Source organism: Eriocheir sinensis, chromosome 13 (genome assembly GCF_024679095.1).
Source record: "Eriocheir sinensis breed Jianghai 21 chromosome 13, ASM2467909v1, whole genome shotgun sequence".
Taxonomy (NCBI): domain Eukaryota; kingdom Metazoa; phylum Arthropoda; class Malacostraca; order Decapoda; family Varunidae; genus Eriocheir; species Eriocheir sinensis.
This window is the reverse complement of record NC_066521.1, coordinates 7,556,520-7,583,620: the sequence shown is the minus strand read 5'-3', so window position 1 is coordinate 7,583,620 and position 27,101 is coordinate 7,556,520. Positions and strand designations below refer to the sequence as shown.

Genomic DNA, 27,101 nt, shown 5'->3' with positions numbered 1-27,101 from the left:
CTCTCTCTCTCTCTCTCTCTCTCTCTCTCTCTCTCTCTCTCTCTCTCTCTCTCTCTCTCTCTCTCTCTCTCTCTCTCTCTCTCTCTCTCTCTCTCTCTCTCTCTCTCTCTCTCTCTCTCTCTCTCTCTCTCTCTCTCTCTCTCTCTCTCTCTCTCTCTCTTTATCTCTATCTCTCTCTCTCTCTCTCTCTCTCTCTCTCTCTCTCTCTCTCTCTCTCTCTCTCTCTCTCTCTCTCTCTCTCTCTCTCTCTCTCTCTCTCTCGAAATTCCCAAATATTGATTTATAAAAGTTTCCCGACAAAACTAATCTGTATGCATGTATATATGTATTTATGTATCTATGTATGTATGTACGTATGTATGCATGCAGGTGGGTAGGTGGTTATGCATGTATATATGTAGATAGTTTAGTATGTAAGCATATACGTAATATATATATGTATGTATATGTTTATGTATGTGTGCATGAATTTATGTATATGTATGTATGTATGTATGTATCAGGGTGGGGTGAATACAAGAACCGTGTATTCGAATACGAATACGAATACTTCATATTTATACGAATACGAATACAAATACACTGAAATACTGATAATTCAAATACAAATACGAATACTTCATGAGAGTATTCGTGAATGCATTCATGAATACTTCTCGTTGAGAATAACTTTATCATGTAGGTAACTAGGCAATGAGCCTAATATGGTACTAAAGTTATTCAATAGTAAAATGACATCAGGAACTTATAACTGATGCCAGTATTCTGTACATGTTTATTACACCTAGACATATTTCTTTTCCAAAATTTTCAAGTATATATCTAAGATTCATCACAATGGTGGCTAAACTGTAACTGTTGTCATTAGACTGAGCAACACACTGTACAGTTTACATTGTCTGTAACCTTCAGGACACACCGCACTCCGCAGCACTATAATACATGTAATATCCAGGGATTCCAGAGGGGGTGGGGGGGTGGGGGGGGAGCAACAAAATAGGGAATAAATCCAACAATGAACCTGGAGTAACACCCCCCCTACCACTGGCAAGAGGCAACCTGAGGGCCGCCGCCCGCCAGACCCCAACAGTCACAGCGGCCACGCTAGTGAACCTGTATCATACACGCCGGACAAACAGGAACGAAGATTTGTAACTTGGGAGGAACAATAACTATTATTTCTGATGATGGATTTAAGATTATTCGGCATATTATTCGAAGAATACGAATACTTTTCTCAAGTATTCGAATACGAATACTTTGATGTCAGATGACAAGTATTCGAATACGAATACACCCAAATACTGTATTCGAATGTATTCGAATACGAATACCGAATACGAATACCCCATCCCTGGTAGGTATAGGTATACGTATGCATGTCTTGTAAGGTAGGTGGGCAAAAGTAGAAGTAAAGCTGCGGACATATACTGTACCCTGCGCCTGCCGTCGTAGCTCGTCTTCGTCATCTCAGCCCTCAATAATTCAGCCTCTGGTGTGTAAGAACCTACTATTACCAAGTAGATAGACATGTATATGAACTTATGTATGTATGTATGCATACATACATACATACATCTTTATGTATGTGTGAATGTATCTATATATGTTTGTATGTATGTGTATATATATATATATATATATATATATATATATATATATATATATATATATATATATATATATATATATATATATATATATATATATATATATATATATATATATATATATATATATATATATATATATATATATATATATATATATATATATATATATATATAGGAGGAAATACAGATGAAGGAAGATTGTTCCAAAGTTTACCAGCGTGAGGGATGAAAGAGTGAAGATGCTGGTTAACTCTTGCATAAGGGGTTTGGACAGTGTAGGGATGAGCATGAGTAGAAAGTCGTGTGCAGCGGGGCCGCGGGAAGGGGGGAGGTATGCAGTTAGCAAGTTCAGAAGAGCAGTCAGCGTGGAAATATAGAAGATAGAAAGAGTGGCAACATCGCGGCGGACTTAAGAGGTAGAAGGCTACCTGTAGGAGGAGGAGAGCTGATGAGACGAAGAGCCTTAGACTCCACTCTGTCCAGAAGAGCTGTGTGAGTGGAGCCCCCCCACACGTGAAATGCATACTCCATACGAGGGCGGACAAGGCTAGATAGCAACTGCGCGGGGGAGAAGAACTGGCGGAGACGATACAGAACGCCCAACCTCGAGGAAGCTGATTTAGCAAGAGAGGAGATATGAAGTTTCCAGTTGAGATTTTGAGTTAAGGATAGATCGAGGATGTTTAGTGTTGCAGAAGGTGACAGCTGAGTGTTGTCGAAGAATAGGGGAGGTGTTTGGAAGATTGTGTCGAGTTGATAGGTGGAGAAATTGAGTTTTTGAGGCATTGAAGGACACAAGGTTCCTTCTGCCCCAATCGGAAATGATAGCAAGGTCTGAGGTTAAGCGTTCTGCAGCCTCCAGTCTGGAGTCGTATACTTCCTGTTGAGAGGGTCTTCTATTGAAAGAAGTTGAATAATGCAGAGTGGAGTCGTCGGCGTATGAGTGGACAGAACAGTTTGTTATGGAAAGAAGATCATTGATGAATAACAGGAACAGAGTGGGTGATAGGACAGAGCCCTGTGGAACGCCACTTTTGATAGGTTTAGGGGTAGAGCAGTGATAGAACGGCCGGAAAGGAAACTGGAGATAAAGGAACAGAGAGAGGGATAGAATCCGAAAGAGGGCAGTTTAGAAAGCAAAGACTGGTGCCAGACTCTATCGAAGGCTTTCGATATGTCTAGCGCAACAGAGAAAGTTTAACCGAAACGGCTAAGAGAGGATGACCAAGAGTCAGTTAAGAGAGCAAGAAGATCGCCAGTAGAACGCCCCTTGCGGAATCCACACTGGCGATCAGATAGAAGGTTAAAAGTGGAAAGGTGCTTTTGAATCTTCCGGCTAAGGATTGATTCAAAAGCTTTAGATAGACAGGAAAGTAAAGCTATAGGGCGGTAGTTTGAGGGATTGGAACGGTCACTCTTCTTAGGCACAGGCTGTACAAAGGCATACTTCCAGCAGGAAGGAAAGATAGATGTTGATAGGCAGAGAGGAAAGAGTTTGACCAGGCAGGGTGTCAGCACAGAAGTACAGTTTTTAAGGACAATAGGAGGCACTCCATGAGGTCCATAAGCCTTCTGAGAGTTCAGGCCAGAGAGGGCATAGAAAACATCATTCCGAAGAATCTTAATAACAGGCATAAAGGAGTCAGAGGGGGGATGAGTAGGAGGAATATGCCCAGAATCGTCCAGGGTGGAGTTCTTACAGAAAGTCTGAGCGAAGAGCTCAGCCTTAGAGACAGATGAGACGGCAGTGCTGCCATCAGGGTTAAGGAGAGGAGGGAAAGAGGAAGAAGTGAAATTGGAGGAGATATTTTTGACTAGATGCCAGAAGTCACGGGAAGAATTAGAAGAAGCAAGGTGTTGACATTTTCTATTAATAAAAGAAGTTTTGGTAAGCTGGAGAATAGATTTGGCACGATTCCGGGCTGAAATGTAAAGGTCAAAGTAAATGGGAGTTCGAAGTCTCTGGAACCTCTTGTGAGCTGCCTCTCTATCTTTAATAACACGAGAACAAGCGTGATTAAACCAAGGCTTTTGAGCATGAGGAGTAGAGAAAGAACGTGGAATGTATGCCTCCATTCCAGAGACAATCACCTCTGAGATGCGCTGGGCACACACAGAGGGGTCTCTCTCCTGGATGTAGTAATCATTCCACGGAAAATCGGAAAAGTACATCCTCAGGTCGTCCCACCGAGCTGAAGCAAAATGCCAGAAGCATCGCCTCTTCGGTGGGTCCAGAGGATGTACAGGAGCGATAGGACAGGATACAGAAATAAGGTTATGATCGGAGGAGCCCAACGGAGAGAACAGTTTGGCAGAGTAAGCAGAAGGATTAGAGGTAAGGAATAGGTCTAGAATGTTGGGCCTGTCTCCAAGACGGTCGGGAATACGAGTAGGGTGCTGAACCAACTGCTCTAGGTCGTTGAGGAGAGCAAACTTGTAGGCTTGTTCACCAGGCTGGTCAGTGAAGGAGGATGAAAGGCAAAGCTGGTGGTGAACATTGAAATCTCCCAAGATGGAGATTTCAGCAAAGAGGGAGTGGGTAAAGATGTGCTCCACTTTAGAGTTCAAATAGTCCAAAAAATTTACATAGTTAGTAGAGTTAGGTGAGAGATAAACAGCACAGATGTATTTATTAATAGAATGACAATGAAGTCTTAGCCAGATGGTGGAAAATTCAGAAGAGTAAGGTCGTGGGCACAAGAGCAAGTGATGTCGTTGCGCACGTAGGCACAACATCCAGCTTTGGATTGAAATTTTGGATAGAGATAGTAGGAGGGAACAGAGTAGAGGTTGCTGTCAGTAGCCTCAGAAACCTGTGTTTCGGTGAGGAAGAGATGGTGTCAGCTAAAATGTTTAAAAATGTTCACAGAACCTCGAACCCAATTAGAACGCTCGCGTCCTTCGTCTCGATTGCAGGCAGGACTGCAGGGTGGCAGGTCTGCCGTCTCTCAAGTCGGTAGCGGTGGTGGGAGGGGCGACAGGCTGACAATATACGCCCACCAGTCACCCTCAAGGCAGTGTTTCCTGGCGAAGAAAGTGCACCTACGACTAGTGTGTCGTAAAGAAACACAGAAGACACCTTCAAGGAGACTTGGTTGTGCTGCAGGGCGCGCCTGCTGTGTGACTGTGCAGGGGTGGGGCACGTTGCCCTCGGGAATTGGCTGACTATACTGACTACGCTCACCGCAGTATATATATATAATATTATAGGCGCATATAGGATGATGACTATTGAAGGAGAGAGAGGAAATATAAGATATATATATATATATATATATATATATATATATATTTATATTATATATATATATATATATTTTATATATATATATCAATATTTTTTTTTTTATATATATATATATATATATTATAAATATATATAGTATTTTAATTTTATAAATATACCTAGAAATCTTCCTGATTATATTCAACAATGCAAGGCATGTCAAAAGTCTATATAGTAATTAAATATATAAATGTCACTTTATAGTATTTTGGGTGCTCATGAAGTTGGCATGATAAGCAATCATAACATCATTTTCAATGGTCACCACTGTATTTGTAAAGATACACTCTGCAGTGTATATTCTTTTTTTTATAGTATCACATAAGCATATTTTCTTCTTTCCCTCTACCTATTTTCATTGCAATAAGAACAAATTATATTCAAATATTCTCTCCATATTCACTTAATGGCCTGAATACCTTGTCAACTTTTCATATTTTCAAAATTTTTCCATATTTTTGTGTGTGTGTGTGTGTGTGTGTGTTGTGTGTGTGTGTGTGTGTGCATTACATAAAATGTGTGTATTTCCCCCAAAGAAGAAAAAAATGGATGGCTCAAAATATTAATATATATCCAAAGGAAAAGTGGATGAATGGAAGACTATTGAAGATGGCAGAACGGATGTGCAGAATTGTGTGTGTGTGTATTGGAGACAGGATTTATTTTTAGAAGCACTTGAGAAATTAAAATCAGAAGCTGGGATCTGGGTAGCCTGCAACATGTAATGAAGAAAAATTCTGAGGAAGTCAAAATGGAAACTCTAGCTGTGGACATCTTGGTCCTGATCCTGAGTGATACCAAGCCCCTAGATCTGATCCTGCTCCACGTCCAAGTGCTACCACATCTGATCCTGCTCCACGACCAAGTGCTACGACATCTGATCCTGCTGGACCAAGTGCAACCACATCTGATCCTGTTCCAGAACCAAGTTTGCCACATCTTCTCCCAACTAAGTGCAGGCTCATATCAACAATCACTTGGTGCTGATCTTAAAACTACAAGTAGGTTATATGAGAGAGAGAGAGAGAGAGAGAGAGATAAACTTCCTGTTTTTATAATAGTGAATAAGTGAAAGGTTAGTTACTGTTTAGAAATGGAGAAATTGCTATCAGATTGAGAATAATGGGTAGATTGTTAGCCTTTTTTGTTAGCTGTTTTTAAGTGTGTGTTTGTGTGTGTGTAAGTGTTGTGTTAATGTTTAAGGCGCGAACTGCTATGTCAGGTGTGTACCGTTGCCTGCTTTCACAAGTTGATTGCAGTAGGTGAGATAACACAATAGCCTAGTTGTGGATATATATATAAGTTCACTTTAGTTCACTATAGTTCTCTCTCTTACATATATACCAATAAAATGTAATTTTAACTATATTAACAGCTGTACATAAAGTTTACAGTTTACGTGAGCAGGCATCTTGCACACCAGAGCCACACAACGTGCCCGTGGGGCCTGATGGCACCACTCGACGCCAGACATCTTCTCTCGGCTTCTCCCCATCTTCCGTTGTTCGCTCGTTTTATTTGCTTGTTAGTTCGTCCGGAAGGGTGTGGGTTCCGGTTGATGACTGTTGATGAAAGTCATCATTTGCTGATCTAATGTCAGTTCATCACAGCTTCCCACGGCTCTGACGTGTTCCTGAAAAATCCTGGCAAAGGCACTGGGCGCAGCTTGAACACAATCACACTCACATGTGAATAATATACACGTTACAACATATTTTTAACCTGTTCATCTACACTCTGCCTTTTTGTGAAAGTCAGCACCTAAAGGCTCACCGGGCAGAGAATGACATCACGATACTGATGTGAAAGCTTCAGAAGCGGGCCCTAAGCTCAGGATAATCGACCACTTTAGTCTGACTAAAGAATCGACAGATGAGGCCTGACATGTCTTGTCGCCGGCGTCAGGTTGACCCCTGCGCCGAAACAAGGCCGTTTTAACTCTAACGGTTCTGTCGACACCTGTCCGTGGAACGATAATGCGCGACCAAAAAAGACTCATTTTTTGTGTTTAACCGGACCGACTGTGGAATTAACCAATAAAGATAGGGTCCTACCCCTCGCGTACCGTGTTGGTGACAGGAGTAAAGCGGATAGCAACTCGGATTATAGCGAGCTATGCCGGGTTTTTAAATAGAATCCCACCCCTCCAGTTTCATTAATGGTTGCGTTTTCTTCGTCATGTGTGTGTGTGTGTGTGTGTGTGTGTGTTAGAACCAATATATAAATTAAAATAATTATATTGGTGCTTTTACAATTGCTTGTCTATTATTATTATTATTATTATTATTATTATTATTATTATTATTATTATTATTATTATTATTATTATTATTATTATTATTATTATTATTATTATTATTATTATTATTATTATTATTATTATTATTATTATTATTATTATTATTATTATTATTATTATTATTATTATTATTATTATTATTATTATTATTATTATTATTATTATTATTATTATTATTATTATTATTATTATTATTATTATTATTATTATTATTATTATTATTATTATTTTATCATTATTATTATTATTATTATTATTATTATTATTATTATTATTATTATTATTATTATTATTATTATTATTATTATTATTATTATTATTATTATTATTATTATTATTATTATTATTATTATTATTATTATTATTATTATTATTATTATTATTATTATTATTATTATTATTATTATTATTATTATTATTATTATTATTATTATTATTATTATTATTATTATTATTATTATTATTATTATTATTATTATTATTATTATTATTATTATTATTATTATTATTATTATTATTATTATTATTATTATTATTATTATTATTATTATTATTTTTATTATTATTATTATTATTATTATTATTATTATTATTATTATTATTATTATTATTATTATTATTATTATTATTATTATTATTATTATTATTATTATTATTATTATTATTATTATTATTATTATTATCATTGTTATTATTATTACTATTTTGTAAAAGTTGAATAGTTTTGATGCCTTTGTTTACTTACAATATCCATCAATTTCTGTCATGTTTTCAATCCTCGTATTTTGCTTTCTTTTATGCATATTCTTTGCCCATGCTTCACACTGTTCTGTTTAGCGCGCCACGCACACCCAGTTCTCGGTATCCGCGATTCGGTCCGTTGGCTACATTCCAGAAGTAATCCGTTTAAAACGAAGTGAATCCGCTTGTGAGTGTGTGAAAGATAGAGAGAGAGAGCGAGAGGAAAAGTCTTTACGAATGAGAAGCAAAGAGAGGAATGTGTGGGAATGATTTGGTGTGCAGTGATGTGAAATCTTGGCGGGCTTGTGTATTATTAATTTTAACGAGGAGAAAGAATGTACATGGATGAGTTTAATGATTTGTAGGTTTAAATATTTATGAATGACCTGGCATGAGTTTTTAAGTGCCTGTGTTGGTTGGTGGTATGTTTATCATGTTTGTGTTTGGTGCTATGTTTGTGTGTTTGGTGTTATTTGTGTGTTAGGTTTGTGAGTTATGTTTGTGTTTGTTTGTTTGTGGTGTTATGTTTGTGTGTTTGGTTTTATGTTTGTGTGTTTGGTGTTATTTGTGTGTTAGGTTTGTGAGCTATGTTTGTGTATGTTTGTTTGTGGTGTTATGTTTGTATTTTTGGTGTTATGTTTGTGTGTTTGGTGTTATGTTTGTATGTTTGGTGTTATGTTTGTATGTTTGGTGTTATGTTTGTGTGTTTGGTGTTATGTTTGTGTGTTTGGTGTTATGTTTGTGTGTTTGGTGTTATGTTTGTGTGCTTGGTGTTATGTTTGTGTGTTTGGTGTTATGTTTGTGTGTTTGGTGTTGTGTTTGTATGTTTGGTGTTATGTTTGTGTGTTTGGTGTTATGTTTGTGTGTTTGGTGTTATGTTTGTGTGTTTGGTGTTATGTTTGTGTGTTTGGTGTTATGTTTGTGTGTTAGGTGTTATGTTTGTGTGTTTGGTGTTATGTTTGTGTGTTTGGTGTTATGTTTGTGTGTTTGGTGTTATGTTTGGTGTTATGTTTGTGTGTTTGGTGTTATGTTTGTGTGTTTGGTGTTATGTTTGTGTGTTTGGTGTTATGTTTGTGTGTTTGGTGCTATGTTTGTGTGTTTGGTGTTATGTTTGTGTGATTGGTGTTATGTTTTTCTGTTTAGTGTTATGTTTGTGTGTTAAATTTGTGTGTTTGGTGTTATGTTTGTGTGTTTGGTGTTATGTTTGTGTGTTTGTTGTTATGTTTGTGTGCTTGGTGTTATGTTTGTGCGTTTGCTGGTATGTTTTTGTGTTTGGTGTTATGTTTTTCTGTTTAGTGTTATGTTTGTGTGTTTAATTTGTGTGTTTGGTGTTATGTTTGTGTGATTGGTGCAGGGTTGGCGTGATTAAAATCAAATGATTTTAGTCATGTGATATAATCGATTATAATCACAGAAAAAAAATCAATGATTAAAATCAAAGTCCTATAATTTTAAATATAATAAGCCTTCTATACTCATTATATTTAAAACTACAAAACATTACATTTAAAAGTACAAAACTGGGATATTTTAGTTAAAATATGTAGGGAACACAGTGATGACATTGAGTAACAGATAATTAGAAAGGTCAATGACAAGGCATTGAAGAGATTGCTGAAGATTATTTTGACAGACTCAAACCATTTGCATTGGCATTCGATAGACTTCAACGTGAAGATGCACTCATTAGTGATGTAGAACAAGTTTTGTCCAAACTTGAATGTATTTGCAGGAATGTTTAATAGAGCAGAGGAATCTGGATAAATTGCTAAAAAGGAAAAAATAAGCACAAACACCTGTTCATTACTTAGCAAATTTGATTGACCCTAGGTATCAGGGTAAGTGGCTCACTGCTGAGGAGATTGATCGAACAGAAAATTATGTGAAAGAAAATTTTCCCCAGTTCCTTTCAACATTATTGAGATATCGAGGATAGTTCATCATGCGTTTCAAGCATATGCATTTTAAACCTGATACTGTAAATACCCTATCACCACTTGCTTGTAGCAAAACTTCTCAGGAGATATTAAAGACTGTATGGTGGTGCCTACCCAGTTACATAAAGCTGTTGCTTCCTCAGCAGGAATTGAAAGTATTTTCAACCTTTAGACTTGTGCAGTCAAAACTTAGAAACCGTCTTGGTAATGAAAAAGTATCAAAGTTTGTTTCTGTGTTTAACCACTTCAACAAAAAAAGAATAATTTCCTCTGATACCCCAAACTTATCTTAGTGCCTTCCACGTATCTGATCTAAATGATGAAAGAAAGTGTAACCCTGGCTGTTATATCTTTTACATTTTGCATAAATATCACATGGGTATAATGTATTTCATAATGAAACAAAATGTGTTCTTTTCCACAGACAATAAGTAAAATTCAATGTGTTTACATTTTATAAACTTGTAGCCGAATGTAAGCTCATATTATCTTGTTGCATCTTTTTTCAACAGTGTTTATAATTTTCAAAGATATTTTTTTCAGTAAATATCCTACAATACTAGAAGAGTTTAAATGTCAATTTTTATTTTTATTTTTTTTAAAAAATCTGATTTTTTTCCAACCTTGGTTTGGTGTTACGTTTGTGTGCTTGGTGCTATGTTTGTGTGTTTGGTGTTATATTTGTGTGTTTGGTGTTATATTTGTGTGTTTGGTGTTATATTTGTGTGTTTGGTGTTATATTTGTGTGTTTGGTGTTATATTTGTGTGTTTGGTGTTATGTTTGTGTGTTTGGTGTTATGTTTGTGTGTTTGGTGTTATGTTTGTGTGTTTGGTGTTATGTTTGTGTGTTTGGTGCTATGTTTGTGTGTTTGGTGTTATATTTGTGTGTTTGGTGTTATGTTTGTGTGTTTGGTGTTATGTTTGTGTGTTTGGTGTTATGTTTGTGTGTTTGGTGTTATGTTTGTGTGTTTGGTGCTATGTTTGTGTGTTTGGTGTTATGTTTGTGTGTTTGGTGCTATGTTTGTGTGTTTGGTGTTATGTTTGTGTGTTTGGTGTTATGTTTGTGTGTTTGGTGTTATGTTTGTGTGTTTGGTGCTATGTTTGTGTGTTTGGTGTTATGTTTGTGTGTTTGGTGTTATGTTTGTGTGTTTGGTGTTATGTTTGTGTGTTTGTTGTTAAGTTTGTGTGTTTGTTGTTAAGTTTGTGTGTTTGGTGTTATGTTTGTGTGTTTGGTGTTATGTTTGTGTGTTTGTTGTTAAGTTTGTGTGCTTGGTGTTATGTTTGTGTGTTTGTTGTTAAGTTTGTGTGCTTGGTACTATGTTTGTGTGTTTGGTGCTATGTTTGTGTGTTTGTTGTTAAGTTTGTGTGCTTGGTGTTATGTTTGGGTGTTTGTTGTTAAGTTTGTGTGCTTGGTACTATGTTTGTGTGTTTGGTGCTATGTTTGTGTGTTTGGTGTTATGTTTGTGTGTTTGGTGTTATGTTTGTTGTTAAGTTTGTGTGTTTGGTGTTATGTTTGTTGTTAAGTTTGTGTGTTTGGTGTTATGTTTGTGTGTTTGGTTTTTTGTTTGTTGTTAAGTTTGTGTGTTTGGTGTTATGTTTGTTGTTAAGTTTGTGTGTTTGGTGTTATGTTTGTTGTTAAGTTTGTGTGTTTGGTGTTATGTTTGTTGTTAAGTTTGTGTGTTTAGTGTTATGTTTGTTGTTAAGTTTGTGTGTTTGGTGTTATGTTTATGTGCTTGGTGTTATGTTTATGCGTTGTATGTGTATTATGTTTGTGTGTTTTGTGTTATGTTTGTGATTATGTTTGTGTGTTTGATGTTATGTTTGTGTTTATGTTTGTGGTTCTGGTGTTATGTTTGTGTGTTTGGTGGTTTATGTGTGTTATGTTTGTGTGTTTGGTATTATGTTTGTGTTTATGTCTGTGTGTTTGATGTTATGTTTGTGTTTATATTTGTGTGTTTGATGTTATGTTTGTGTTTATGTTTGTGTGTTTGATGTTATGATTGTGTGTTTGATGCTATGTTTGTGTTTATGTTTGTGTGTTTGGTGTTATGTTTGTGTGTTTGGTGTTATTTTTGTGTGTTTGATGTTAATTTTGTGTTTATGTTTGTATGGTTGACGTAATGTTTGTGTGCATGTTTGTGTGTCTGGTGCTATGTTTGTGTGTTTGATGTTATGTTTGTGTTTATGTTTGTGTGTTCGATGCTATGTTTGTGTTTATGTTTGTGTGTTTGGTGTTATATTGGAGTGTTTGGTGTTATTTTTGTGTGTTTGATGTTATGTTTGTGTTTATGTTTGTGTGTTTGATGTTATGTTTGTGTTTATGTTTGTGTGTTTGATGTTATGTTTGTGTTTATGTTTGTGTATTTGATGTTATGTTTGTGTTTATGTTTGTGTGTTTGATGTTATGTTTGTGTGTTTGGTATTATATCTATGTTTTTGTGTTTTATCGTAAGGAAAAGGTTGAGGAATGATTCGGAATATATTAGTGAATGTTTTGGAATGAATAGGAATGTATTAGTGAATGTTTAACAATGATTTGCAATGTGTTGGTGCATATCAGGAAATGAAAAGGAATGTATAAGTGAATGTTAGGAATGGGATGGAATGAGAATCTGTATTAGTGACTGTTAAGGAGTGAAGTGGTATGAGTCTTGGCATGGGTTAGTATGTGAGTATGAGTTGCTGGATTTTTTTTTTTCAACATGGAGAAGAAATTACAATGTCGGAATTCGTATTATTATTATTATTATTATTATTATTATTATTATTATTATTATTATTATTATTATTATTATTATTATTATTATTATTATTATTATTATTATTATTATTATTATTATTATTATTATTATTATTATTATTATTATTATTATTATTATTATTATTATTATTATTATTATTATTATTATTATTATTATTATTATTATTATTATTATTGCCTATACCACAGCCGGGAATATTATTATTATTATTATTATTATATTATTATGAGAGACGAAACAGATAGAAGGGGAGTAGTATGTCACCTGTTCAGCAGCCTCCAAACACCTGAGACGACGAGAAAGAGAAGATAACATTTAAAGCAATGGGAGAGGAGAAAGAGGGCGAGTTGGCTGCGGTGGACCAAAAAGATCAAGACACAGAGCGGAGGACTTGGTTGGTCAACCACCTAGGAAGGGAGAGTGGGGACGTCCAGGAAGACCGACTGTGGCTGCGAGTCCGAATACACACTGTAGAGCAGGGGTTCCCAACTTGGGGTACATGTACCCCCAGTGGTACATTTTCACTTTTCGGGTGGTACACTGGGTCCGAGAGAATAACTACTACTGTACAATACATGGTGTTGTAATCTGCATTCAAATTGCACAATGTCGTTTTTTTCTTCTATTTCCTCATTCTAGTAAGCAAAACTGTTATCTAAATTATATCATCAGTCTACACATACATATTTCATTATAAACTAATATCAAAATATTACAATTTCATCGTTTTTATATATCCTATTTTTTTAGGGGTACACGGGAACCTATAAAAATGCCCAATGGGTACAGAGGAACAAAAAGGTTGGGAACCCCTGCTCTAGAGTCTAGAACTAGATGGCCGTTGGGCAGCAAGCTTATCTGCCCTTTGACAGGTCTTATATTTCGTCCTGCTGGGTGTCTAGTTTCTCTCTTGAATGGAAGCACCCCTGGGAGAGCCAGTTTAGTCGCCGAATGTCCGACCATGCAACAGGCCGTTCTGACTTACATGGTACCAGTAGCACTGGTCCAAAACACTAGCTTGACTTAAAATGCATGAGTGAATGTTTAAGTATGGGTTGGTATGAGGCTGTATGATTATTAGTGTGAGTGAGTTTGAGTCTGTATGAGTTAGTTGAATTGGTATATATGAATTGCTGAACTTTTTAACATGGAGAATGAATAAGAATGAGTTTGAATGCGTTTGTGAGAGTGAATGTTTAACTATTGGCTGGTATGAGGATGTATAAGTATTAGTATGAAGTGATATGAGTATGAATGAGTAATTTGTATGAGCTGGTATGAATTTCAATATTAGTAACGTTTCAAATTAAGAGCATGAATAACAGTCAATTGGAACGCTTTTGAAATGAGTGAATATTTAGGAAGAAAATGGCATGAGGCTGTGTGGGTATTACTATGAGTGAGTATGAGTAATGGCGAGTATTGGTAAGGGTTGGAATGGGTGCCTGGTCTGTTAGTTTCTTATAGATCTGTTCTTTTGTGGTCTGTTCTTATGGGTCTGCTACTCTCTTACAGGCCAGATGATGCTTGTTTGTCTGTTCCTTTCCTACGGGTCTGTTCCCCTTTTCTATGTCTGTTCGTCTCATATGGGCTCGTTTTCTTCTTGTACTCCTCTCTTAGGCTCTGTTCCCCTCTTACACCGCCCAGGTTTCGTGTTTACAGAAGATTACGTTTCTAAACAAAGCTTGGTAAGGAGAAAGGGTGATATAAGGATAATTACGGAAATGGGTGAGGTAAGTGGACAGGTAGGCAGGCAGGTAGGAGGGTGGAGAGATGAGGTATATTAGTCAGGTGGGAAGAGGGAGGGAAAGTGAGGGAGAGGGGAGGAAAGGAGGAGAGGAACGGGGAGTGGGAAGTGAGCGTAATACAGGGGGAGAGACAGGGAAAGGATGAGAAAGAGGGAGGGAGAGAGGAAGGGAGAGAACTGTGATATTATTGGAAAAAGAGGCAGGGAATGAGAGGAGGGAGGGAAATAAACGAAATATAGGGAGAGAGGGGAACGAGAGAGGGAGAGGAGGAAGGGGAAAAAGATGCAAGGTATAGAGAGAAAGGGAGAATGGTGGAAAAAACAGGTATAAAAAAAGAGAGAGAGAGAGAGAGGTGAGCGTAATGCGTAGAGTGAGTGCGTCAAGTTGTTTTTCCTTGCACCTTGACGCCGAGAATCTGTTCCGTGCAAAAACATGTCGAGTGCCTGGGATCGGAAGCTGTTGTGGAGCCCCTGCCATTACCTCCTTCTCCTCCTCTTCTTCCTCCTCCTCCTCCTCCTCCTCCTCCACCTCATATTCTTCTGCTTCCTCTTGTTCCTCTCATTCTTCCTGCCGTCTCGTATACATTGTTTTTGTTCCTGTTTCGTTTATCCCTCTTCCTCCTTTTCCTCCATTTCATCCTCCTTCTCTATCTCCTCCTCCTCCTCCTCCTCTTCATAATCATCATCATCATATTCTTATTATTCCTCCTGTTTCTCTTATTCTTCCTGTTGTTTCGTTCCTCATTTGTTTTTGTTCCTGTTTCTTTTGTACCTCCTCCTCCTCCTCCTCCTCCTCCTCCTCCTCCTCCTCCTGTTTGTACTGAATTAAGTGGCGCAGCAGTACTAACATCGGCAGGGTCATTCGCCACTGAAACAACCTTCCTGCAGTGGTTATTCCGAAAGCGATCTACTGACTTAGAAATCTCAATAACCGTTACTTCGTTGATCTCAATTCCTCCCCTTCCTTCCTTTGTTCCTTCCCTTCCTTCCCTCTTTTCCTGCTCTTTCTTCCCTCTCTTCCTTCCTGCACGTACGTATATACAAGTGCTTAACTAAATGTGCTCCGCTAGTCACTGATTGGTCTGATGAATTGAATAGATCACTAAAATAGGCAGCCTCGCCATACGCCAACTTGCACGCGTTCTGTTTACCGCTCAGTATCCTTCTCCTTCACTCTCTTCTCATCTTCTCTCTCTTTCTCCTCTTCCTTTCCTCTCTTTCTCCTTTTCTTTCCTACCTTCTTTTCCTCTCTTTTCTTCCTTTCTTTATTCCATTCCTTCCCTCTCTTTCTCTACTTCCTTCCCTCTCTTTCTATCCATCCTGCTGTCTCCTCCTCCCCTTCCTTCCCTCTCTTCCTTCCCTTCCTTCGTTCTCCTCCTCCCCTTCCCTCCCTCTCTTCCTTCCCTTCCTTCCTTCTCCTCCTCCCCTTCCCTCCCTCTCTTCCTTGTTTTCATGTTTCACTTCATTTTGTTTTTCCTGTCATTATCTCTCTTCCCCTCTTCTTGTTCATTCTCTTTTTGTTGATCATCATCATTTTCTTATATTTGCTCATCTTTTTTCTGTTTTCTTCTTCTTCTTCTTCTTCTTCTTCTTCTTCTTCTTCTTCTTCTTCTTTTTCTTTTTCTTCTTCTTCTTCTTCTTCTTCTTCTTCTTCTTCTTCTTCTTCTTCTTCTTCTTCTTCTTCTTCTTCTTCTTCTTCTTCATTTGCTTCTTCTTCATCTTCTGTTCATTCTCACCTCTTTCTCCCTTCAGTTCCTCCTCCTCCTCCTCCTCCTCCTTCTCCTCCTCCTCCTCCTCCTCCTCCTCCTCTTCCTCCATTTCTTCAGCACGTCCATTTTTCTTCCTACCACTCCCACTCACGATATATTCTCACCACCACCTCCACCACTTCCACCACCACCACCACCACCACCGCCGCCGTCACCACCACTCCCTTTCTTCACGCCGCCAACACCAAAAAACGACAACAACAAAAGGAGATAAAAACAACAAAAGTGCCAACAAAAACACGCAAACTGCTGCCTAGAACCTCATCTGCGAATACTCCTTCCATCCCTTCCTTCTCTCCCTTCCTTCCCTTCTTCCTTCCCTTCTTTTCCTTTCCTACATCTGCTTTCTTCTCACACTTTTCCTTCCCTCAGTTATTCATCTTCTTTCTTAGGTGCCTCTCTCTCCTTCTTTCCTGTGCTCTCCTAATCTCTCCTCCTTCCCTTACTTGCCTCTCTTCCTCCCCTTCCTTTCTTTCTTCCTTCCCTTCCTTCCCTCTCTTTCACCCCTTCTTTCCTTCTCGTCACTTTCTGCTTTCCCTCTCCTCCTGCTGTTTCATACCTCTCTTCCTTCAGTTCCTTTCCTCCCTTCCCTTTCTCCCTTCCCGCCCTTCCTCCCCTTCCTTCTCTTCCTAACCTTCCTTCCCTCTCTTCCTCCCCTTCCTTCCCTCTTCTCCCCTCCTTTTCTCACCTCTTGTTGTTTCTTACATCTCCTACTTTCCTTACTTTCCTCTGTTCCTCTCCTTCCTTCTCTCTCCTCTTAATATTCTTCTCTCTCTTTCTCCCCTTCCTTCTCTCTCTTCTCATTCTTCTCTCTCTTTCTCCCCTTCTCTCTCCTCTTCCTATTCTTCCCTCTCTTTCTCCCCTTCCTTCTCTCTCTTCTCATTCTTCTCTCTCTTTCTCCCCTTCTCTCTCCTCTTCCTATTCTTCCCTCTCTTTTTCCCCTTCCTTCTCTCTCTTCTCATTCTTCTCTCTCTTTCTCCCCTTCCTTCTCTCTCTTCTCATTCTTCCCTCTCTTTCTCCCCTTCCTTCTCTCTCTTCTCATTCTTCTCTCTCTTTCTCCCCTTCCTTCTCTCTCTTTCTCCCCTTCCTTCTCTCTCCTCCTGCCATTCTTCCCTCTCTTTCTCCCCTTCCTTTCCTTTCTTCTTCTCTTTCCTTCACTCTCCTTTTCCCCTTCCTTTCCTTCCTTCCTTCTCAGCTGTCCATTCCTTCCCTCTCTTCATCCCTTTCCTTCCCTTTCTCCCTCCCCTTTTTTCACTCTCCCCTGCTCTTTCTGCACTATTCTCCATTTCTCCCTTTCTTCATCCTTTTCTTCACTTTCTTCCTCCCATTTCTCCCCTCTCTTCCTCCCTTCCTTCTTTCTCTTCCTCCCCTTCCTTTCACACTGACCCCCCCCTCCTCTCTCTCTCTCTCTCTCTCTCTCTCTCTCTCTCTCTCTCTCTCTCTCTCTCTCTCTCTCTCTCTCTCTCTCTCTCTCTCTCTCTCTCTCTCTCTCTCTCTCTCTCTCTCTCTCTCTCTCTCTCTCTCTCTCTCTCTCTCTCTCTCTCTCTCTCTCTCTCTCTCTCTCTCTCTCTCTCTCTCTCTCTCTCTCTCTCTCTCTTTGCGTTTTCATTTATGATGGAAATAACTAAGTAATCGTCTTGGATGCGAGAGAGAGAGAGAGAGAGAGAGAGAGAGAGAGAGAGAGACTCTCCTGATATCTATTCTGTGACTCACCACTACCACACCATCACCACCGACAACAACAACAACAACAACAACAACAAAAACACTACTGTCACCACCACCGCCACCACCACCACACCGCCTCAACCCCACGCCCGGCACCACCACCTCACCGCCTCCGCCGCTGCCACCACCTCGCAAAAACTCGGCCCCTTTCTCCTATGACAAATGGCGAGGCGGATCACTGGCGAGAGTTTTATCCTCTTTGATCCTTTCATTTGCCAGGCCCAGCTGTCCGCTAAGCTGCTCCCGCGCAAATAAATCGCGTATGCACTTCTCCTATAATATAAAGGCTCCACACACACACACACACACACACACACACACACACACACACACACACACACACACACATCTCCTCCCCCCCCACACACATCCCTTACCTCTCCCCCTAACACACACACACACACACACACACACACACACACACACACACACACACACACACACACACACTTAAATACTCCTCCCTCCCCCCACACACATCCCTTACCTCTCCCCCCAACACACACACACACACACACACACACACACTCTCTCTCTCTCTCTTTCATCAGTGACTGAAAATAAAGTGAAGGTGAAGCCTGGCTTAACTTAAAAAATCACTTACTCACTCAGCAGAACACATTCGTCCCCTTGTGCGAGAAGCGAAGTAACACTAATAAAAGCCCACCTTGGTTTAATAGCGAAATTAAACACTCACTCAAGGAGAGAAAATTTATTAGTCTAACTTCAATTGTAGGTAAGCTACTTGAGAGCATAATTGGAGACAAAATTGTGAGTTACCTCGAAAGCCATTCATTAATTGGGGATTCACAACATGGCTTCCGTAACAAAAGATCCTGCCTATCAAACCTATTGACCTTTTATAACGACCTCTTCTCAGTTTATGACGTAACCAAATCATTGGACGTAGTCTATCTTGATTTCCAGAAAGCGTTTGATAAAGTCCCACATCATAAATTACTTTATAAATTAAAGCAAATAGGTATTGACGGTCAAGTAAACTAATGGATCGCGAATTGGTTGAGCAACAGACAGCAAAGAGTGGTGCTTGACGGATTTAACTCAGAGTGGGCGCCGGTCACTATTGGCGTCCCTCAGGGCTCGGTTCTTGGCCCAGTGCTCTTCATTATTTACATCAACGACATGGATGTTGGACTCAATAATCGCATTAGTAAATTTGCAGACGACACAAAGATTGGTAACTCGGTTCTCACTGACGAAGACAGGCAAAGCCTCCAAGAGGATTTGCACAAAATTTCAGTTTGTTCGGATAGATGGGAGATGTCCTTTAACGTAGACAAGTGCCGGGTCCTTCAAGTTGGAACAAGAAATAAGAAGTTCGATTACGAAATGCGCGGCGTTAAACTCACAAGCGTTCAATGCGTTAAATGACCTGGGGGTCAAAATCGCGTCAAACCTCAAATTCTCACATCAATGCATCGATGCAGCAAATAAAGCGAACAGAATGTTGGGTTTCATTAAAAGAAACTTTTTATTCAAGAATAAATATGTAATAGTTCCGCTCTACAATAGTTTAATCAGACCCCACTTGGAATATGCGGTACAGTTTTGGTCTCCTCACCATGCAAAGGGCATTGCTAAATTAGAAGGTGTTCAGCGTCGGGCAACAAAAATGATCCCTTCCTTGCGCAACAAATCCTATGAAGAAAGGCTTTCCACCCTTAACATGTTCTCTCTTGAGAAACGTTGCCTCCGAGGAAAACTGATCGAATGTTTTAAAATACTTAATGGTTTCACGAATGTAGAGAGAACAAAATTGTTTATGATCGATGACACTTTGCGAACGAGGAACAATGGCGTAAAACTCAAATGTAGATAAGTAAATTCAGACTGCACCAAATTTTTCTTCACCAACGTTGTAGTGCGAGAATGGAATAAGCTCCCACCGTCAGTGGTCCAATGTAACACGATTGACTCCTTTAAACAAGCTCGACCGTCACTTCCTTGAACTTAATATTAACTAGAGTAGAAAAGCAACGTTTTGGAGGCATCTGATTAGTGTAGATTCACTTAGGTTTAAGGACAGACCACCTAGTCTGGACCATGGAAATAACAGCATCATGATATTTGTCGGCAAGGAAACAATACGAAGTGCGTGTGTTTGAATTCGCAATGTTAACACAAATATACTAACACAAAACACTAACACATTTCCAGGTGTGTCGTTAGCTTTGCATTACACCGTGGCACCGAAGAGTTGTGTGTCTAGTCATGTAACACATATTACTACAAGACAACGCACATGTTTAAACATATAACACTAACGCAAGAGTGAGCACATTTTTTTTTTCGCTTAGAACAGACGGTAACATTAAAGAAGGGTTTGCTTAGCCTTGCCACACGCCCTCGCACAATATCAGGTGTGTGTGTGTGTGTGTGTGTGTGTGTGTGTGTGTGTGTGTGTGTGTGTGTGTGTGTGTGTGTGTGTGTGTCTTTCCTTGCAAAACACCCAAAGAAACCCGAACATGCCTATAATCACAGACAAACAGACCCGTCCACCGCACTGCTGCAACACTTGAAGGAGTGAAGACAATTATCTCGGACACAAAGCAATGCAGTGTGTGTTTGGCCGTGCATCACACACCAGTCCACTTACCACACCGCTGCAACACTTAAAACAGAAACAAAATATATTTTTTAAAAATGAAAAAAAATCGTAAGACGTGCGTTTTGAAACAAAACACTAAACTTTTCCAGGCAAATACAGCGACATAAGAGCCATGCATTTGACACACCACTGCAGCAATTAAAATAATAAAACGCATTTGTTATCAAGAAAACAATTCTAGTCGTGTATTTGTCCTAGAAATGCACCCAAACACTCTTAAGAGACAAACAAGGCAACGCAAATCCCCTCACACGCCATTGCAACCCAATAATCCACACGAATATGAATATTTCGACAATGAGACAATAAAAGGGACATGTTCGGCCATTCAACACACCCAAACTCACTTAAACACAAGCAGCAACACAGAAAAACTCGACACATCAGTGCAACAATTAAAAGGTTAAAAAAAAATCATAGTTATCGGCAAGGAAATAATGCAATTGGTGTGTTTGACTTTGCAACGCACCCTGATACAATTCTAGGTGTATATTAGGTTTTGCAACACACCGAAACACAAACACAACTGTATAGATCTCACAGCACCAGTGCAACACTCAAAACAATGGAAAACACACATATCTCGAATAGGAAGTAATCGAAGGTTAGTGTTTAGCGTTCAAACACTAGAAAGCATCCAAACACAAACACTGCAACACGTTTACGGAACACCACTACGACACTAAAACCGAAAAAAAATCTCGCCTAGGAAACGATACAGTGTGTGTTTGGCCTTGCAAATACACTGTGACACCCAAACACACCGAAACCTAATCGCAGTAGCACAAGTCCATCACAACGCCGCTGCAACACATAAAATAATAAAACATTTTTCTCGACAAGGCAGAAAGCGTGCTTTTATTTTTACATCCCCGCCTATAGTGCCATTAGGCTTTCTTCAGGGCCAGATGGTCGGCCCAAGCCCGTCATGGCGCAGGCAATTTTTTCTAGTGGCACCAGTTATGCTTGGCTCATGCTGCCCCCCGAAACTCATTCTTGATTCACTTGGAAGGTTTCTTCTAGAGTCCGGTTTGATGGGTGGTCTTCAGGACAGCATGTGGGTAGTTTTAGACCACTCGGCGGTGACTGAAAAATCCCAGGTGGGGGCGTGGGGATTCGAACCGACGTTGTCCATAGCGTGGTGAATGTGAGCCCAGCACGCTAACCACTCAGCCACCGCCTACCCGCCTACCCTTGCAACACGCACACACACAATGCAACACCTACGTAGCAACATAGGCGCCTGCACCACGCCGCGGCAACACTCAAACACATAGGAAAAAACACTCGTAACATACATTTCCTGAGGGTGAAGTTTATTTCCATGTATAAACTCAATACAGAGCAACACGAGGCTGACTCAACACACACACACACACACACACACACACACACACACACACACTGACACCCCCTCACATTACCCGACTCTCCTGTCACCCTCGACGCAGCGTAACAAGCCCCGCAGGGCCACTTTGACAGCCGTAGAACAGCTGTCGGGCACGCATGAGGTAATTAATGGGGTAACAATAGAACCCTCAGCAAGAGACGAGGATAAATCACAAGTACTCGTCGATTCCTTGTTTCTTGTTTTCCTCCCTTCCTCCGTCTCACATCTTCCTCCTTCATTCCATCTCGCATCTTCCTCCCTCATTCAATCCCTCATATCTTTTTCTCTCATTACATCTTATATCTTTCTCCCTTATTCCATCTATCTCATCTTCCTCCTTCATTCCATCTTTCATTTCTTCATCCTTCGTTCCGTCTCTCAATCATATTCCTCATTCATTCCATTTCTCTCATCTTCCTCACTCATTCCATCTCTCACATCTTCCTCCCTCATTCAACCTCTCACATATCCCCCTCTCCACATGTTTCTCTCTCTCACTCCTCATGTCTCTCTCTTACTTCCCATAGCTTCTCAATCTCTCACTTCGTTCCCCTCCCCCTAACTTCTCCTTTTCTCTGCTTACTCCTCTCTCCCTCCCTACCTTCCTTTTCCTTTTGTCCTTTCCTCTCTCCACAGGCTCGTTCCTCCCTCCTCTAGCTCCTCTCTCCCTTCTTTCTTTCTCTCCTTTACTCTCCTTTATCTTACATCCCTTTTTCTCCTCCTACTCTTCCCTCCCTCTTTTCCTCCTCTTATCCCTTCCTCTCTCCACAGGCTTGTTCCTTCTTCTCCTAACTTAGCCCTCCATTCCTTTTCTCCCTTCCTATCTCTAGCTCTACCCCTTACTTCACTTTTCCTCTTTTTATGCTGGGATCACACATCTGCGATTTCGCTCTGCGACGGTTGGCAATTTTGAAAATGCACGAAATCGTGGGAGCATCGCCATTGTCTCTGCGAGTTAGCCTCTGTTTCAACTCACAGCAACATGGCGAGGGAGGGTCGCTCGCCTATACGCACACGAGGGCGACAGGCGAGGGGACGTCAAGGTGAATCGTGCGTGAATGCGCGCGACTGTACGCAGAGGAGCCCAATTTTGAAAATAAAACCCGTTGCGACGGTTCGCGATGAACGCAGGGCCTGGCGACTATGCGCGACCGTTCCTCGTCTAGCCGCTCGACGACGCTCGACGTCGCACGCATGGTCGAGGAAGCGTCGAGGGCGCGTCGCTATACGACCCCTCATAGATAAAAGGGAGGGCCCCTCAACTTGGCTGTATAGTGCCCACCTGTCCCCCAAGGAAGCCAGTCACGCGCCATGAATAGCCTGTACAAATTCATCAACAAGAAAACCCTACGGGATCCAGAACTCGTCAAAGATATAATCGAGTTGGAGACAACCCCGACCATCCTTTTGTGGATCGCATGGAAGGAGCTGCAGGAAAAGAAGAAAGAGCGAAGAAAGAAGAGGAGTGTGTGGGTCAGTGTCTTGGGGCTGAGAGTCTTGGGGCTGAGTGTCTTAGGGCTGAGTGTCTTGGGGCTGAGTGTCTTGGGGCTGAGTGTCTTGGGGCTGAGTGTCTTGGGGCTGAGTGTCTTGGGGCTGAGTGGCTGGGGGCTGAGTGGCTGGGGGCTGAGTGGCTGGGGGCTGAGTGACTGGGGGCTGAGTGGCTGGGGGGTGAGTGTCTGGGAGCTGAGTGGCTGGGGGCTGAGTGTCTTGGGGCTGGGGCTGAGTGTCTGTCTTGGGGCTGAGTGGCTGGGGACTGGTGTCTTGGGGCTGAGTGGCTGAGGGCTGAGTGTTTTGGGGCTGAGTGTCTTTGGGCTGAGTGTCTTGGGGCTGAGTGGCTGGGGGCTGAGTGTCTTGGGGCTGAGTGGCTGGGGGCTGAGTGTCTTGGGGCTGAGTGTCTTGGGGCTGAGTGGCTGGGGGCTGAGTGTCTTGGGGCTGAGTGTCTTGGGGCTGAGTGTCTTGGGGCTGAGTGGCTGGGGGCTGAGTGTCTTGGGGCTGAGTGTCTTGGGGCTGAGTGGCTGGGGGCTGAGTGGCTGAGGGCTGAGTGGCTGGGGATGAGAGTCTTGGGGCTGAGTGTCTTGGGGCTGAGTGTCTTGGGGCTGAGTGGCTGGGGGCTGAGAGTCTTGGGGCTGAGTGTCTTGGGGCTGAGTGTCTTGGGGCTGAGTGGCTGGGGGCTGAGTGGCTGGGGGCTGAGTGTCTTGGGGCTGAGTGTCTTGGGGCTGAGTGTCTTGGGGCTGAGTGGCTGGGGGCTGAGTGTGTATTGGGGCTGAGTGGCTGGGGGTTGAGTGGCTGGGGCTGAGTGTCTTGGGGCTGAGTGGCTGGGGTTGGTGGGTGGGGGCTGTGTGGGTGGGGGCTGAGTGGCTGGGGGCTGAGTGTCTTGGGGCTGAGTGGCTGGGGCTGAGTGAGTGTCTTGGGGATGAGTGTCTTGGGGCTGAGTGGCTGAGGGTTGAGTGGCTGGGGGTTGAGTGGCTGGGGGCTGAGTGGCTGAGGGCTGAGTGGCTGGGGGTTGAGTGGCTGGGGGCTGAGTGGCTGGGGGCTGAGTGGCTGGGGGCTGAGTGGCTGGGGGCTGAGTGGCTGAGGGCTGAGTGGCTGAGGGCTGAGTGGCTGAGGGTTGAGTGGCTGAGGGCTGAGTGGCTGAGGGCTGAGTGGCTGAGGGCTGAGAGGCTTTGGGTTGAGTGGCTGGGGGCTGTGTGGCTGAGGGCTCAGTGGCTGAGGCTGAGTGGCTGGGGGTTGAGTGGCTGAGGGCTGAGTGGCTGAGGGCTGAATGGCTGAGGGCTGAGTGGCTGAGGGTTGAGTGGCTGGGGGTTGAGTGGCTGAGGGCTGAGTGGCTGAGGGCTGAGTGGCTGAGGGCTGAGTGGCTGGGGGTTGAGTGGCTGGGGGTTGAGTGGCTGGGGGCTGAGTGGCTGAGGGCTGAGTGGCTGAGGGCTGAGAGGCTGGGGGTTGAGTGGCTGGGGGCTTTGTGGCTTTGGGCGAAGGGGTGTGCCTTTACCTCTTCGCCGCCTTGTTGGTGTCCTTCGGCATGGTGTAATGTCGGGTGAAGGGCAGGCAGGCAGGCAGGCAGGTAGGCAGCGGGTAGCAGCAAGCGGGCAGGGTAGCGGGTTGTGGCAGGACGGTGTGAGTGGGAGCTTCTGACTGGTGGGTCGCTCGCCAACGGTTTTTCACACCCTCCCGCTCGTTCGCTGCCATCTCGCTTTCCGAAGCAGCGTCGCTGCCATACGCACGATGTACAAAGGCGCTCGCATATACGTGCGCATACACCGCGATCCCTTGCGTTTGACAAGGGTATGCGAGCGCATACTGCGATGGTCTATCGCTTAACCGTGCGAATAATCGTGCGGCACCCGCAAGTCGCGCGAACTTTATCGCGCGACTATTGCGACTGATTGCAGGGACGTCGCTACGAAGTAGAGCGTATATGCCGATTTCGGAAATTTTCAAAATCGCCACCCGTCGCAGAGCAAAATCGCGGATGTGTGATCCCAGTATTAATCATCCGTTTATGCCTTCCCTATCTTATTTCTCTTACTTCTCCCTCCGCCTCCTCCTCCTCCGTATCCTTCCCCCTCCTCTCTCTCACCTATGGAGGTAGAGTTCTACCTCCATGCTCTCATTTCTCTTACCTTTCCTTCATTATCCCCTTACTTTTCCTCCTCCCCTTTCCTTCCCTTCTCCTACCAATCCCTTCTCCCTCCCCCTCTTACTGGTCCCTCTCTTTCTCCACTTTCCCTTCTTTCCCCTTATCCCTCCCTCTCTCCCTCACCTTTCTCTGGCCTTACCTCACCTCCCTGACACCTTCACTTGACACTTGTCCCTTAATAGGCCCACTTAAACCCCTCCCTATCACCCTACCCACTTAAACTCCCCTTAATGCACTCTTTCACCCTTCACTTCTCTACCCTTAATTGTCCCTTTAAGCCACATTCCTGTTATTCTTTGTCCTTTTCCCTTGTTGCTTTCTTTTCTGCCTTTTCCTTAATCCTCATTCGTATTCCTTCTTTTATCCTCCTACGTTTCATTGTTCTTTTCTCCTCTGACCTTTTCCTAAATCCTTCCTATTCTCTCTTTTCTCATCCTCCTTTCCCCGTTTCCTTTTCTCTGACCTTTTCTTTAGTCTTCATTCCTTTTTCCTCTTATCCTCATCCTCGTTTTCCCCTCTCCTGTTTCCTTCCTCTTCTCTTTACTCTACATTTCTATCTCTTTCTCTTCCACTTATCTTTGTTTTTCTCTCGTTATTTTCCTCCCTAATCTTACCCCTTTTCACATCCTCTTCTCTTCCTCTTCCTCTGTCTCTTCTCTTGATCTCTTCTATTTTGTATTGTTGTCTTCTCTTCCTTTCCCCTCCTATTCCCTTCTCCACTCTCATTAGCCTTTATATCCCATTCCCCTCTCTTTTCCTTTGTTTCACTCCCCTCTGGCCGCTCCCCTCACCCACACACGCTGTTTCCCATCACTTCCTTCTTACCTCTATTTCTCCCCTTAACTTGCCCCATTAGCTTACATTTGTAGTCCCCTCTCTTTCCCTCTCTTCTCCCGGCCTTCAATTCCTTTCTCTCTAATCTCCTTCCTTTTCCTATATTCCTTGCCATATTTTCTTTTATATCCTCCCCTCTTTCTCAACTTTATTGCCTAAACTTTTCTCTCCCCTCACCTCTTCGCCTCTTCCATGCTGTCGAACACCCCAAGCCTTTCTACCATTCTCCTTCCCTCCCCTCCTGCACCCTCTCCTCTCCTCTCCCTCTCTCTAACCCTCCCTTCCTCTAGTCTGTCCTCCCTTCCCCTTTCTCTTTTTCTCTTCCCTCACCTCTTTTACCTGCATCCTTGCAACTTCTCTTCCACCATTCTCTTCCCTTGCTCTCTCCTTGCTTTTTTTTCTTTTCAACTCCCTTCCCTTTACCTGCCCTGTCTTACCCCTTCCCACGGGTCCACTGCCTCGTTCCCCCTTCTTCTCTTCCCTTTTCTCTCCCCTTACCTACCTTACCTACCCTCGGTTCCTCAGATTCTCTTCTCCTTCCCTAATACTACCCTTCTTTTCATTTTCCCGTTCCACCTCCCTTTTTCCTCCGTCTCTTTCGCCCCTTCTCATTCTCATGGTTTGGATTTTGCTCTCTGAGTGTGTTTGTGTTTGTGTTTCTGTGTGTGTGTGTGTGTGTGTGTGTGTGTGTCTGTATTTTTCTTTTCTTTTTTCTTTTCTTCTCTCTCTCTC

At 42.0% G+C, this 27,101-nt stretch overlaps 2 protein-coding genes across 2 annotated transcripts in view; one reads left to right on the top strand and one right to left on the bottom strand.

Moving 5' to 3' along the window:
* The window catches only part of LOC126997936 (uncharacterized), a 119,199-nt gene that overhangs the window by 40,907 nt on the left and 51,191 nt on the right, over positions 1-27,101 (top strand). The gene's annotated exons all lie outside the window — the stretch shown is intronic.
* On the bottom strand, positions 21,932-24,919 carry LOC126997802 (putative protein TPRXL). Its single transcript, XM_050859016.1, has 3 exons — positions 24,888-24,919; positions 24,481-24,846; positions 21,932-22,004 (listed from the first exon to the last, which is right to left on the bottom strand). The coding sequence occupies exons 1-3, from the start codon at positions 24,917-24,919 to the stop codon at positions 21,932-21,934; spliced, it is 471 nt and encodes a 156-aa protein (XP_050714973.1).

Excerpts from the sequence above, each read along its gene's own strand:
- LOC126997802 (XM_050859016.1), bottom strand. The coding sequence starts at position 24,919 with ATGCCGAAGGACACCAACAAGGCGGCGAAGAG. Across the intron at positions 24,847-24,887 it reads ACCAACAAGGCGGCGAAGAG|CCACTCAACCCCCAGCCTCT; the intron begins GTAAAGGCACAC and ends CAAAGCCCCCAG. Across the intron at positions 22,005-24,480 it reads ACTCAGCCCTCAGCCACTCA|CTGTTCTACGGCTGTCAAAG; the intron begins GCCCTCAGCCAC and ends CGTGCCCGACAG.